The following is a 14,851-nucleotide window of genomic DNA, read 5'->3' on the forward strand; positions in this document are numbered from 1 at the left end:
CTTCTTCCTGATCCACTGGTGAAGCCAGTTCTCTATTGTTTCTCTCCTTTCCTTCTTATTCCTTTATTCCTTTCCTCTGTCCTGTTTCTTTCCCAATCCCTTTGCCATGACAGTAATGTCCTGGGAGAATTAGTGAATAAAAGAGAATTAAGGAGGTAGGGGATGGTGGAAATTGATGAAAGAGGAAGAAAGGCAAGAGTTTGAGTGGGGATTGATGGAAATCTCTTGGGAAAGAGGAAGGAATCTTTTAGTTCAGCTGGTAAAGTTCCTACCATGTCTCCTCCAGTGATCCATTTGGGGATTACTGAATATTTGAAAGGTTGCCAACCTTGACTTTAGTCTGGAGGCTAAGAGGAGACAGCATGAATATAAGACATTTTGTTCCCTCTGCACTGTCTCAACAGTCACACTTTCCTTCAGACCAGAACCTTCCTAATTCCTGAGCTTGGTCCATTCCCCTTCGTTTAGATACCTGCTCTGAGCCAATGTGATCATTCTAATGTCCTCCCTGGGGCCTTGGCCCTGCTGGGTTCTTCTTTCTTTCTTTCTGTTTAGCTGTGGGCTTGTCTAGCTGTCCAGAACCCACTGTGCCCAGTAATGGGATGAAGATTGGAGAGAGATACCTAGTGAATGATGTGGTCTCTTTTCAGTGTGAACCCGGATATGCACTCCAGGTATTGCTATGTTACATGGCCAGAACAGGGACCTCTTACATGAGAGATGTGTACAGGGTCAGCCTTCCACAGAGGTAGAATAGGTTTATTGAGTATAATTTGAGTAAACCTGCCCAAAATTATCTCCCTTATTCACCTGTCCCCAGTGATTAAAATTCTGCTGTTACAGTTTTATTCCTTTGTGTTCAATATGCCTTTTCCAGGCTCTGAAAATCCTGTTTGTATACAAGATCTTCATTTAAAGACTCTGGGAGAACTTGCTAATTAAAAGGACATGTCAGTGAATCCTTCAGAAAAAGGAAGTGTCCTTTTGTAATGGTTATTATCAACTAATCACTATCTCCCCCATTTATTTCTTGTTAATTTGAATCTTCTCTCTCTGTCTCTTTCTCTCTCTGTCTCTCTCTCCCTCTATCTTTCTTCCTAAAATAAGACCCATCTATTCTCTTTTGCAATCCTGGATTATAGGATTGTGGTACTTAGAAATATCAGGATCCAAAAAGAAGCTCAACTTTACTACTTACTCCCTTTGTGATCTTACACAAAGGACCTGTTTCTTTTGTAAAATGAAAGAGATAGATTAGGTGTTATTCAAGATTCCTTCTGGGACTAAATCTGAAGTTATTAAGTAACCCTTCAGTCTATGTTTCTCTTCTTCTAGGGCCACTCTCATATTTCCTGCATGCCAGGAACTGTGCGGCGATGGAATTACCCACCTCCACTCTGTATAGGTAAGATAATTTGGATATTTAAATTCTGTGATGGGTTATTCACTGGGAAATTGAATCAAATGAAATATTGATTGGCTTCAGTGTCAGTTCAGAGAATACTTTGATCTTTATATTTTGTTCTAATCCAATAGTTTTTTTTGATAATTAATTTATTTTTAGTTTTCAACATTCACTTCCATAAGATTTTGAGTTTTAAATTTTCTCCCCCTCCTATCCTTCTCCCCCTACCCCAAGACGGCATGCAATCTGACATAGGCTCTACTTATACATTCATATTAAGCGTGTTTTCCCATTAGTCATGATGTAAAGAAGAATTAGAACTAATAAGAGGAACCACGAGAATGAAGCAGTAAAACAAAATAACAAAGGAAAAGGAGAGCAAATAATATGCTTCTATCTGCATTCAGACTCCATAGTTCTTTCTCTGGATGTGGATAGCAATCTCCATTGTGAGTCTTTTGGAGTTGCCTTAGATCCTTGCATTGCTGAGAAGAGCCAAGTCTATCAAAGTCAGTCATCACACAGTGTGGCTGTTACTGTGCATAATGTTCTCCTGGTTCTGCTCATTTCACTCTGCATCAGTTTGTGTAATTCTTTCCAGGTTTTTTGAAGTCTGCTTACTCATGATAGCACAGTAGTATTCCATTACATTCATGTACCACAACTTGTTCAGCCATTCCCTAATTGATAGGCATCCCCTTAATTTCCAATTCTTTGCCACCACAAAAAGAGCTCTTATAAATATTTTTGTACATGTGTCTTTTTCCTGTTTCTATGATCTCTTTGGGATATAGACCTGGAAATGCTATTGCTGGGTTAATCCATAATTTTTGACTGCAACCTTTAGCACTCACTTAGTACAGTCATCTTGGTAACATCCATCCAGAATCACCAGGTTAAAGAAGGTATGCTCCAAAGTCCTTATCCAGTGCTTCATTCTAATATGCAGGTTATCCTAAGTTCTCCCCCTAAGCTAGTACAGCACAGATGTAGCAGGCTCTAATAAGCTAGAAAGTCTTTAAGTATAGGCATCTGAGGATTAGCCTGATTAAATATGGAAAGGCTTATCACCAGAAGGTTAATCACCAGGTATTCAAAGGTGTTGACCATGATGACCAGTGAATGTAGACAGAAATAGGTGATGGCCTTGCATCTTGTATGGTCTCCGTCTACTTCCACAGTGTTGGTGGTAGAATGTAGAAAATGGAAAAATGGAAAAGAATATACTAAAAATCACATAGTTCTTATGTTTTATAAACATTAACTCTTGGTAATCTCTAAATCTTTGTCTAACTAACAAGTTGACATAATAACTAGAAGTATTAGACATAATACAAAGAAGTAGCAGCTAAATAGAAACACAACTCACAATTTCTTGCAAAAATAAATAAAGGAATTGGCAGAGTTGGTTTCATTATATACCCAAAGGCAACAGGAAACCTCATTTCATGGGATTCTTGATCATCACACTGTGCCCATGATGAGCACAAGCAAAAAGACCACTGTGAAGATAATGCAACTTATCTCCCAACATGGGTTTCATCCAGCCTCTGCTTGAAAACTTCCGAAGTGGAAGACACATGACTGCCCGTAGTGGAAGACACATGACTGCCCGTAGTGGATGCTAGCCATTTTGAGGAAGCTCTTTTTGTTAGGAAGTTCTTCCTTATATCAAGTAGAGATATGCCTCTGCAGTATTCACCCATAGCTGCTTATTCTGCCCAGTGAGAGCAAAGCCAATCAAATCTAGTCTCTCTCCCACGTTAGCCCTTCACAATCAGCTATTGTGTTTCCCTTCTCTTGTTTTTTACTAATCCCCAGTTCCTTTAATATAATCTTATATTGATTGTCCCTAGGCCCACCCCACTCCCAAAATGTGGGTCACTCTTCTTTGTATGCATTCCATTGGTTTTCAGTGTCTTTCCTTACCTGTAGCACAAAGAACTGACCATAGTATTTCTAATGTGATTTGATTTGGGCAGAACACAATGAAACCACTACTTTCCTCATTCTGGACACCATGCTTCTCTTTTTAACCTAGACTGACATTAGTTTTTTAGCTTCCATTCCACCTTTAATTCATTTTAAACTTCAAGTTCACTAGCTCTTCTGAGATTTTTTTGTACAAGAACTGTTGTCTAATGACCTTATTGGAGTAGTTCAGCCTGTACTTGTGAAACTGATTATTTGAAGCCTAATGTTGAAATTTACCTTTATCCTTATTAGATTTCACCTTACATCTTATGTCACATCTCTGATTCTATCATCTAATGTGTTAACTCTCTTATTCATCTTTGGTTGTTCTGCAAGTTTGACAAGCTTGCCATTTATAATGTCACTAAAGTCATTTTTGAAAATGTTGAAACTTTACAAAGCCAAGGAGAAATCATTGAGATGTTCTGTTAACAGCCTTTCTGAAGTTGACATCAAACCATTTATGAATATTCTTTAGCTCAAATTGTAGAAGATGTGTGGTACCAGCATTAATCAACCTCCCTTTCTCTCTCTGGACTGGCTCACAGAAATCTAAACTCAGATTGGCTGACCTGGAGAGTTTTTCTGGGGATAGAAGTGGTTATGAGCAACCACAAATTTACCACTCAACTCTTAGAGTATGAAGAATAACCCTCCTGTGAGAGGGATACACTCTCCTACTACTTACAACTGTAAATCATGAATCCCTAATGGTGTGCTTCCCATTTACATAAATCAGTCATAGTGATACATCATTGACACAGATATTCATTCAGCACAAGAAGAAAAAGCAAGACAACCATAATATAACATTTGCTTAAAGGAAAGCAAAAGCAGCAATAATAAAAATATAACAGTTCTCTCATACACCTGAATTATATTTGCCCACCAATACCTCCAGTGTAGATTGCAGGGAGTGGGCATAAACTTACAGAAACCTAGCAATGAGGCACGTGTACGGGCAACTCACAACTCTGGCTTGCAGGTCTTAATGTCCTTGTTCTCTTTAGGGAATAGTCTGCACTACATGTCATCAAGTGGGGGTGACTGTTCCTCCTCTGGACCTCTCCACTATCCTGCTAGATAAAATCACTTTACTACACTTGGGCTATGGAAACACAGTTCAGCCCTTTTAGTAAAATAGCAGCATGACACTCATCGAGCAACAGGCAGTTCCCTTTAAACCTGTAATCCAAAGAATTATTTAAATCTGCTGTTTGGGCTGTGAGTTTTTTCCTTTCCAGGGAAAGAGGAAAATGGAAGGCAGTGCAGTCACGTTTCTTAGGAGTTTCTCCTCCCTCAAAGTGTAGATGGTGCCAAAGAGAAAGGCTGACAAGTCCAGCCAGCTCCTCACCCACTTCAGATGATTCATCTTTACTCCAATCAGGTCCCAGAATCAGATTTCCACTCCCCACCCCTAATTAGCTTATGGTTGCAAAGTCTGTCATCCTCTCTCAGCTAGTCAAAGGGGCAGTGCAGGCTGTAAGTTCTTTTCTCAGCTCTCACTTCAGCCACTCTTCTTCATTCTCAGTTGTGTTTATTCTGGATTCTGTGCCTTTTCCCTTCTGTATGCTGTTTTTCTTGTCTCTTTTTTCATTTGTCTTATGCTTTCAGCTTCTGTTCTCTAGCTTCAAAGGCTTATATCAGGGCCTCTTTAACTCTAACTCAGATGGAAAAACCTTAAATCCACATTCCTATTATATATAATGATTAGCATAAATAGTCCCGCTGTTTCAAAATAATCCTTTGATGCCAAGTTTCCCAGCATTAAATCCCAAAATCCTGCAAACAGTTATATTCAAAACTTCTGTTGGGCAACAATGAACTGAAACTGTCAATCATTGCTGTTACTTCTGACCTGCTTTCAATCAAGTCTTCTCATTATATTTCTCTGTGGGGCTGTTTTCTCTCAGAAATTTAGAATTATCTCAAACTGTTTTTCCCACATGAATATCCTTTATCTGCCTCTTTCAAAAAAGAAAATGTCCACATAAGAAAAAGCAAACACTTTGCCTAGTCATTCAATCAGTTCTGTGTCCATCTAACTGAATCCACCTACATTTTTACATCTTATCCACGTAAACTCAAAAATTTTGTCACATGCTTCATGGAAATCAAGGCAGCTAGGTGTTGTAGTGGATAGAGTTCTGGGCTTGGAATTAAGAAGACCTGAGTTCAAATGTGACCTCAGACACTCAATAGCTGTGTGATCCTGGACAATTCACTTAGCCTCTGTTTGCCTCAGTTTCCTCATCTGTAAAACGTGGGTAATAATAGCACCTATCTCCCAGAATTGTTGTGAGGATCAAAGAAATAATATTTATACAGTGCTTAGCACAATCCCTTACATGTGATATGATGATGTACTAGTATGATTAATTATCTTATCAGAAAAAATAAGGTTAATATGATAAATTTGTATGATGTATGCATGTTGGGTCTTAGTTTAAAGTTCTCCAAAAATCATCACTTTATTGATATAAATCTAGTTTTAGACTGACCAGCACAAATGGTGAAGGCATCACCTCCCTTGTTTTCCACATGTTTCTATTAGTGAAATCTAAAACTACATTACTTTTATTTTTTTTGTCAGCTTCACTGCAAGCCCTTATCAACTTCGTAGAAGCCAGTTTAACTTAAGAACTTCCATTTTGCAAACTGTCTTCTATTAGCTAAACATAAGATCATCTTTGCTATAGCTAGCTTAACCTAGGTGACTTGTAAGTAACTGGCCTTATGATGGCCTATTCCTCTTCCTTTAGCAGCTTAAAAATGTTCCAGTTTTGATACTCAGGAAATTCTCAACCCCAAGAGGCACCCCGATGCTGACTGCCCCCATATATTTGCTTCTGTACACCTTTTTGTGGTTGCATTCATGGTAATAGGTAACATTTATGTGGGACTCTCATGATTTGCAAAGCACTTTCTATGTGTGATCTCATTTGATTTCCACAACTTCCAAGTTAATAACTAGCATTTATGGAGTGCATACTATGTGTCAAGCCCTGTGCTAAGTGCTTTACAATTATTATCTCATTTGATCCCTGTGAGGTAAGTGCTGTTATTATCCCTATTTCATAAGTGAGGAAACTAAGTCTGAGGTAGAGTTATATGAATTGCTCAGAGTCCTACATCTAGTGTCTCATGCACTATTTGAATTCAGATCTTTCTAACTTTAATTCCTGTGTTCTAAACAATTCACCATCTAGCTGCCTTAGTTTTGCAGAAACTGTTTCCTAAACTGATCAGTTTGTCTAATAAAGCAATATTACCTGCCAAAGAAGTAGTTTTTATCCAATATATTTTTAATATGATCCTTTGTTAATTCAAGTCTCTCCCATCCTTTGCTTCCATAGATGTCTCTATTAAAATTTGTATCATTAATTTTGGTTAGTTGTTCTAGTTGTCTATAGATTGTGGAGTCTTGTTCTTATTATCCATTATATTAACTATCCTGTTCAGTTTTCTGCCATTTGCACATTTAATAACTATTCTTTCTGTATCTTTATCCAAATCATTTCTCATGAAAAGAAGCAAAATAAGGGCTGAATAATTTTGTCATCTCACTCTTATATCATCTACCCCAAGCAGTAGTTCTTTATAAAAAATATTTCATTTTTCCCAATTATATGTTAAAACAATTTTTAACATTTTTATAAGTTTTGAATTCCAAATTCTATCCTTCTCTCCCTAAGATAGTAAGCAATCTAATAGAGATTATACATGTGTAGTCATGTAAAACATTTTCATATTTGTCAGTTTGTACCAGAAGACTTGAACAGAAAGAAAGAAAGAAAAATAGTATGCTTTAATCTGTATTCAGACAATATCAGTTTTTTCTCTGGAGACAGATAGATTTTTTTTATCATGAGTCCTTTGGGATTTTCTTGGATCATTTAATTGCTGAAAATAGCTAAGTCATTCACAGTTCTTCATCATACAATATTGTTGTTACTGTGTACAATGTTCTCCTGGTTCTGCTCATTTAATTTTGCATTACTTCATATAAGTCTTTCCAGATTTTTCCAGGAGCATCCTCCTCGTTATTTTTTATGGTACAATAATAATCCATCACAGTCATATACTACAACTTGTTCAGACATTTCCCAATTGATGGGCATCCCCTTGCTTTCCAACTCTTAGCCACCACAAAAAGAGCTACTATAAATATTTTTGTACAAATAGGCCTTTCCATCCCTCTCTTTTTTAATCTCTTTGGGATACAGACCTAGCAGTGGTATTTATAGCCCTTTGGGCATAGTTCCAAATTACTCCCCAGGATGGTTGGATCAGTTCACAACTCCACCAACAATCCAACAAGTAGTTCTAGTTTTTCTTTCATCTACTTCTTATCCTTAATGTAGCTAAATCAGTTCACATTAGGAATTATTGAAGGTATTAGAAGCGTTTAATAGGGAGAAAATAAGACATTTACCCTGCCTTCAAATCTTTAAAGGTTGGTAATATGTCTGAGGGAGTAGAATTCTGTCAGTTTTTTGGCCTTAGAAGGTAGAACTAGGACTGATGAATGGAAATTATTTAGGGAGGTATGTAGACTCAAACAAAAAATTTCTTAATAATAATAGCTAGCATTTATATCACACTTTAAGGATTGCAAAGTGCTTGGGAGCCAAGATGTTAAAGAGAAAGCAGTGACTGTCTTGAGCTCGTTGCCAAAGTCCTCCAAATACCTAAAAAAAATGGCTCTAAACAAATTCTAAAGCAGCAGAATCCACAAAAAGACAGAGTGAAACAAATTTCCAGCCAAAGACAGCCTGGATGGTTGATCAGAAAGGTATATCGCGCCGTGGAGAGAGGAGTGCAGTGTGGCGTGGGCACACAGGCCGCAGGGAACCTGGAGCAGGCCTTAGAGGACTGAATCGCAGGCAGCTGTGGCAGTTTCCAGACTTCTCAACCCCTGAACACCAAAAACAACTTAGAAGGTCAGTGGGAAAAGTCTGTGACTGCAGTGAGAGAGGAACTAGGTCTCAGCCACAAGTCTGGAGCATGGCCCGGGGCCATGGCTTTTTCCTGAACTCCTGGCCCACAGACTGAGAGGGAATTGAGTGGCTGATCAGAAGGGGACTGCAGGGATCTCTTTGCCAGTGCTGAGGCAGGAATCTCTTGCTTTGCCCATGCTTGGATCTGGATCACAGTTCTGAGGGGCGGTCCTGGGGCAAGGAAGAATGCTGGTGTGGTGGAGCTTGCTGTGGCGGTGGAGAGGAAACACCTCGCCCCTTATCATAGCACCTTAGAAGAACTGAAAATTTACAGGTCCCTAGAAGTACCTTTGAAAACAGCTGTACCAACCCCCGAAGCTTGGGACAGTACACTCTTCACATTGGAAGCAGACTTTACCTTAACAAAGAGTTTAAAACTCAAGTAATTGGCCGGGATCATGAGTAAGCAGTACAAAATGAGTCAGACTATATTATCTTACTTTGGTGACAAAGAAGATCAAAACATACAACCAGAAGAAGACAACAAAGTCAAAGCTCCTACATCCAAAGCCTCCAAGAAAAATACGAATCAGTCCCAGGCCTTGGAAGAGCTCAAAAGGGGTTTTGAGAAGCAAGTAAGAGAAGTAGAGGAAAAACTGAGAGTGATGCAAGAAATTCTTGAAAAACAAGTCAACAGCTTGCTAAAGGAGACTCAAAAAAATACTGAAGAAAATAACACCTTAAAAAAATAGCCTAACCCAAAGGGCAAAAGAGGTCCAAAAAGCCAATGAGGAAAAGAATGCCCTCAAAAGCAAAATTGGACAAATGGAAAAGGAAGTCCAAAAGCTTACTGAAGAAAATACTTCCTTAAAAACTAGAATAGAGCAATTGGAAGGTAGTGACTTTATGAGAAATCAAGACACTGTAAAACAAATCCAAAAGAATGAAAAATTAGAAAACAATGTGAAATATCTCACTGGAAAAACAACTGACCTGGAAAATAGATCCAGGAGAGAGAATTTAAAAATTATTGGACTATCTGAAGCCATGATGAAAAAAAAGAGCCTAGACATCATCTTTCAAGAAATTATCAAGGAAAACTGTCCTGATATTTTAGAACCAGAGGGCAAAACAGAAATTGAAAGAATCCACCGATCTCCTCCTGAAAGAGATCCCCAAAGGAAAACTCCTAGGAATATTGTAGCCAAATTCCAGAGTTCCCAGGTCAAGGAGAAAACATCACAAGCAGCCAGAAAGAAACAATTTGTATTGTGGAAACACAATCAGGATAACACAAGATTTAGCTGCTTCTACATTACGGGACCACAGGGCATGGAATATAATATTCCGGAGGGCAAAGGAGATAGGATTACAACCAAGAATCACCTACCCAGCAAAACTGAGTATAATCCTTCAGGGGAAAAAATAGTCATTCAGTGAAATAGAGGACTTTCAAACATTCTTGATGAAAAGACCAGAGTTGAATAGAAAATTTGATTTTCAAATACAAGACTCAAGTGGAACATGAAGAGGTAAACAGAAAAGAGAAATCATGAGACTTATTAAGGTTGAACTGTTTACATTCCTTCATGGAAAGATGATATTTGTAACTCCTGAAACCTTTGTCAGTATTAGGGTAGTTGGAGGGAAAAAATTATATGTATGTATATATATATATATATAGATAGATAGATAGATATAGATATAGATATAGATATAGATATAGATATAGATAGATAGTTACAGGGCACAAGGTGAGTTGAAAATGAAGGGGTTATATCTGGAGAATAAAATTAAGGGGTGAGAGAGGAATATATTAGGAGAAGGAAAAAGCGAGAGGTAGAATGGGGTAAATTATCCCACAAAAAAAAAAAAACAGAAAAGAAAAGGCTCTTACAGTGGAGGGGAAACAGGGAAAGGTGAGAGGGAATGAGTGAATCTTATTCTCATAGGATTTGACCTAAGGAGGAAATAACATACACACTTAATTGGGTGTGGAAATCTGGCTTACCCTACAGGAAAATAGGGGGGAAAGGGGACAAGAGAGTAGGGGGATGATAGAGAGGAGGCAGATTGGGAAAGGGGGTAATCAGAAGCAAATACTTCTGAGGAGGGACAGGGTCAAAAGAAAGAATAGAATAAATGGGTGGGTGGGAGAGGATTAAGGGAAATAGAGTTAGTTTTTCACAGCATGTCTACTATGGAAGTGTTTTGCATAACTGCACATATATAACCTATATTTAGTTGCTTGCTTTATCAATGAGGGTGGGTGGGGAGGGAGGAAGGGAGAAAATTTGGAACCCAAAGTTTTAAAAACACATGTTTAAAAAACTGGGAAATAAGAAATGCAGGAAATGGGGTACAGAAATCCATCCTGCCCTACAGGAAAATTGAAGGGGAAGGAGGTAAGAGAAGGGGGGGAGAGATAGAAAGGAAGGCAGACTAGGGGAAGGGGTATTTAGAATGCATGCTATCTTGGGGTGGGGGGAGGGGCGGGATGGGAACTCGAAATCTTGTGGAAGTAAATGTTGAAAACAAAAATAAATAAATAAATAAAAATTACCATTAAAAAAAAAGAATTGCAAAGTACTTTACAAATAGTATCTCATTTTATCCTCCCCAAATCCCTGGCAGGTAGATAGATTATCATCTTCAGTTTACAGTTGAGGAAACTGAAGCAGATGGTAATTAAATTACTTTCTTGGGGTCACACAGCTAGTAAGTGTCTGAGGTCAGCTTTGAGTTCAGTCTTCCAGACTCTAGATCCAACACTATTGCATCACCTAGAGAGTGGTGGAATCAGACCTAACACACTTCTCTTATCATCTTCCCATGATTCATTAAATCAGAATTTTCCCACATATTCCAAACATTGTAACTATACCCTTTCTGAATTTTAAAAAGCCTGCCAAAGTCTGAATTTCTGTAAATAATTAAATTTATAAAAAGTCTCCATATTTGTGACCAGGCTAATTATCTATTGGCAGCCACAGTTCTTCCTTTTCCTTAAGCTCTCAAGTGCCTGCCACCTCTAAATGTTAATAATAGCAGTCCAGTGCAGTGAATTTATAGTTAACTGCTGCTTTCTTATTCATATAACTGACCAACCTAACTACTGCCAGTTTTACTGTTTTTGCTAACTATAGTTCTTAGAATATTACTATTTGACACCCTTTTGTCTTTCTAGGACCTCTGCAGGTACTGGTGATGAAAGTTTCCAACTTGGGATGGGATAAAAACATCTTTGACTAATTCCCAATTGTGGTCCTCTGGTCCATACATCTTCTAGTTGACTAAGTAGTACCCCCTTTGCTTTAGTAATCCAACGTTTACTGCATGTTAGACTCATCTCTTGTTTCTACCTGCATTGAATAATGCTCTGTTGTTTCAGTGGGAATTGGAAGGAATAATTTGAGGTATAAAATCTGAATGATTAAGTAAGTCTTCCAGTCCTGTGATTATCATAGCTCATAAATCAGTAGATTCATATGCCAAGTTATGATTAATTAGCCTAAGTATAGTGTAATGACCTATGTACCAGGAAATTCTACTTATGGTAATTCCATATCGGAATGGTGAATATTCTCAAGTTTATAAGATGGTGGTGACCTTAGAGATAATCTATTCTCAGCACCTCATTTCACAAATGAAAAAACTGAGTCCCAAAGAGGTTAAATAATTTGCCGAAGGTCACATAGGTAGTAAGCCTGAATCCTTTCAGGCCTTCTGATACTAAATGCAGTATTCTTTCTGCTTTGCCACAAAGGATCATGATTGGTTGAAAGAACTGAGCGTGTTTAGCTTGAAGAAGAAAAGACTGGGAGGACATGTGCTAGCTACGTTCAAGTGTTTGTCACATAAAACAATGAGTAAACTTATTTTAATTGAGTAGATGTTACAAAGGGAATTGATATAAATAAAAAATTATCCAAAAACAGAATTCACTGCCTTATTGTCAGGTAGAAGCTAAATGACAGCTGGTGAGATATTTTATGTGAGGAAATTCTTTTACATATGTGGATTGAAGCAGATCCTACTGAAGTCTCTTCCAACTCTGAGATTCTGTGATTCTGATTCTTTGAAATATAAGTGTTTTGGTTACTGGTCTCCCACCTTCAAGCCTTTGTTGTCAGTCCTTTGTTGCCTTCAGGCCTAGATTCCCCCTACAAGTATTGTTCCCAAATCATCAAGTCTGTCATTTACCAATTTCCTGATATAACTGCCATGTATATCACGGGGAGATTCCATAGGCAGCCTGAAAGGTTGAGTTTTCAAGGGCAATATTAATCCTGTCTTGCTTGGCAAATTATTTCATTGACAGAAACTAATAATGTAAGCATATGATATACCAGTATAAACTCTGTTTAATATTATGATTTGTATGTCTATTGAAAACTGAGTGCAGTAGTCAAACCTTTAACTGTTTTTGAAATTCTCTTCACAATTTGGCAGGATCCCTGTCCAAGAAATGTATACATGATACTCAGGCAGGCAAACAACCTTTAGAACATATCATATTGTCTGTGGAGCATACAAAATGGCATGTTGGGACATAGGATCCAGTGGCAAATGAGGGGTTTTCTTGACAAACTACTTATAAATTAAAATACACAAATATGTAAAATAGGATGTTGACCTAAATCAGTTTTTTTTTCTTGCCAAACTGCTTTTAATTATTCTAAACAATTCTTGTCAAATAAGGAGATTTTTCCCACTTAGGTTGTCCTTGAGTTTATTAAACATTTAGCTTTTGAGTATGATTATTCCTGATTCTTGCCCATTCAGTATGTTTCACTGATCTACTTTTCTGTGTTTTAACCATTGCTAAATAGGATCATAACACTAAAGATCTAGAACTGGAAAGGAAATTAGAAGTCATCTAGTCCAGCCCCATTCATTTCTGCAGATGAGAAAACTGATATGAGAGGTTAAGTGACTTGCCCAAAGTCACACAAATAAGTGGCAGGACTGAGATTTGAACTCGATAACTGCAACTTCCTGTTCAGAACTCTTTGCACTACACTATTCACTCACAGATTTGAAAGAGATGTTATTACATTTGGTAGCATTAGTTCTTGGCTACTGAAATCTGGGCCCTGCTTTTAGAACTAGCATAATTTAACTTTAAGATAATTCGAGTGTTGAACAAGTATTTTGTCAAATGATATTGGGGGGCTGAGAGGAGGAAGCAACTTTGTATATTTAAGTGAACAATAAGATGATGTGATGAATGAAGAACCTGAGAGACAAAACTTCTGGGGAATTAATAATTTATTAATTAGGCTAGCTAATAATCAACAAATTGATGGTTAGTGGTTTCTCTTGGTAACCAAAAACCAAGACATTAAGAGACTAGAAGCCTTAATATATTTTTGGAAAAAGGGGGTGCCACTAACAGGTGAAAATCAAACTTGATTGGTGAACAATTAATGAGGGGGTGGGCTAAAAAGTCATCAGCTCCTCCTGCTAAGAACAGGGCTTGATTATGAGACTCAGTCACCTCCAGCAATTTGGACAGAGGAATCCATCTCCACCCAGACCACTTTGGTTGGGGGTTTTCTCCTTCATGAGCTGGATCACCCTAAATTTATGGAGGAGTGCAAGGACATGGGCTTAACCCTCAGGGTAAGAATTCACCCACATTAGATTCTGTTTACACTTCAAACAGAAATAAGGTCTTCTAAGATGGGGTCCTGCCCAAGATCAAGGAGCATGTACCCCGAGGATTAGGGCAGTCTCCTCTATCAGCTATGTCCTTCAGAGACTGGCTGACTGACCTACTGGGGCTGGCCCCTGAATGAGGAAATAGAGGAAATGAAAACTTAATCCTAATTTTATACTTAGTTGTTAATATAATAGCAAAATAATAACTTCCCTCAATGGCCAACTTTTAAGAATAAGGAAAGGTGAGTCCTGGATGTGCTATTGAGGAAGCTTTCCCCTTCTTCCTTTATTTAGGGGAGATACTTGTGTATGCCAGGTTCATAACAGTCTGTGAAAGGGCTCCCAGGAAAGTAATTCGGATCACTTATTACTATAGTAGTCCCTACCTATAGCAATCACCCCAGCTACCACCCAGCTGGGCACCACAGTTTAAGAGGATCATTGCTAATCTGGAGAACATCCAGTATGGTAATGACACATGATAAGAATCAATTGAAAGAGTAGAGGAAGTCTCAGAAAGGACATGATAGCTATCTTCAAACATTTAAAGAGCTGTCTTGATGAAGTTTAGCCTTGTTCTGTTTAGCCCCAGTTGGCAAAAATAGGACCAAAATAGTAAAATTGGAAAGAGATTTAGGTTTTATGTAAAAAAAGAAAGACAAAAAACAAAACGAAACAAAAACATAGCAATTGGAGAGAAATGTCCAAAATTGTAACAGGTTACCTCAGAAGTTGGTAATTTCTTCCTCACTGCAAGACTTCAGGCAGAGGCTGGATAACCATTTGTCAAATATGCTGTTGTGGGGATTACTTTCGGATACCCGTTGAAGAAGATCTTTCCAGCTCTAAAATTCAATGATTCTGTGAA

The 14,851-nt window shown here is 38.0% G+C and overlaps 1 protein-coding gene across 1 annotated transcript in view; it reads left to right on the forward strand.

Moving 5' to 3' along the window:
* CSMD2 (CUB and Sushi multiple domains 2) overlaps window positions 1–14,851 on the forward strand; it is a 914,813-nt gene that overhangs the window by 756,371 nt on the left and 143,591 nt on the right. The window contains exons 38-39 of the mRNA XM_027864466.1: window positions 556–674; window positions 1,336–1,405. Coding sequence (XP_027720267.1) covers window positions 556–674; window positions 1,336–1,405 — 189 coding nt within the window. The remainder of the gene's footprint in view (window positions 1–555; window positions 675–1,335; window positions 1,406–14,851) is intronic.

Source organism: Vombatus ursinus, unplaced genomic scaffold, assembly GCF_900497805.2.
Source record: "Vombatus ursinus unplaced genomic scaffold, bare-nosed wombat genome assembly UNPS02014775.1, whole genome shotgun sequence".
Taxonomy (NCBI): domain Eukaryota; kingdom Metazoa; phylum Chordata; class Mammalia; order Diprotodontia; family Vombatidae; genus Vombatus; species Vombatus ursinus.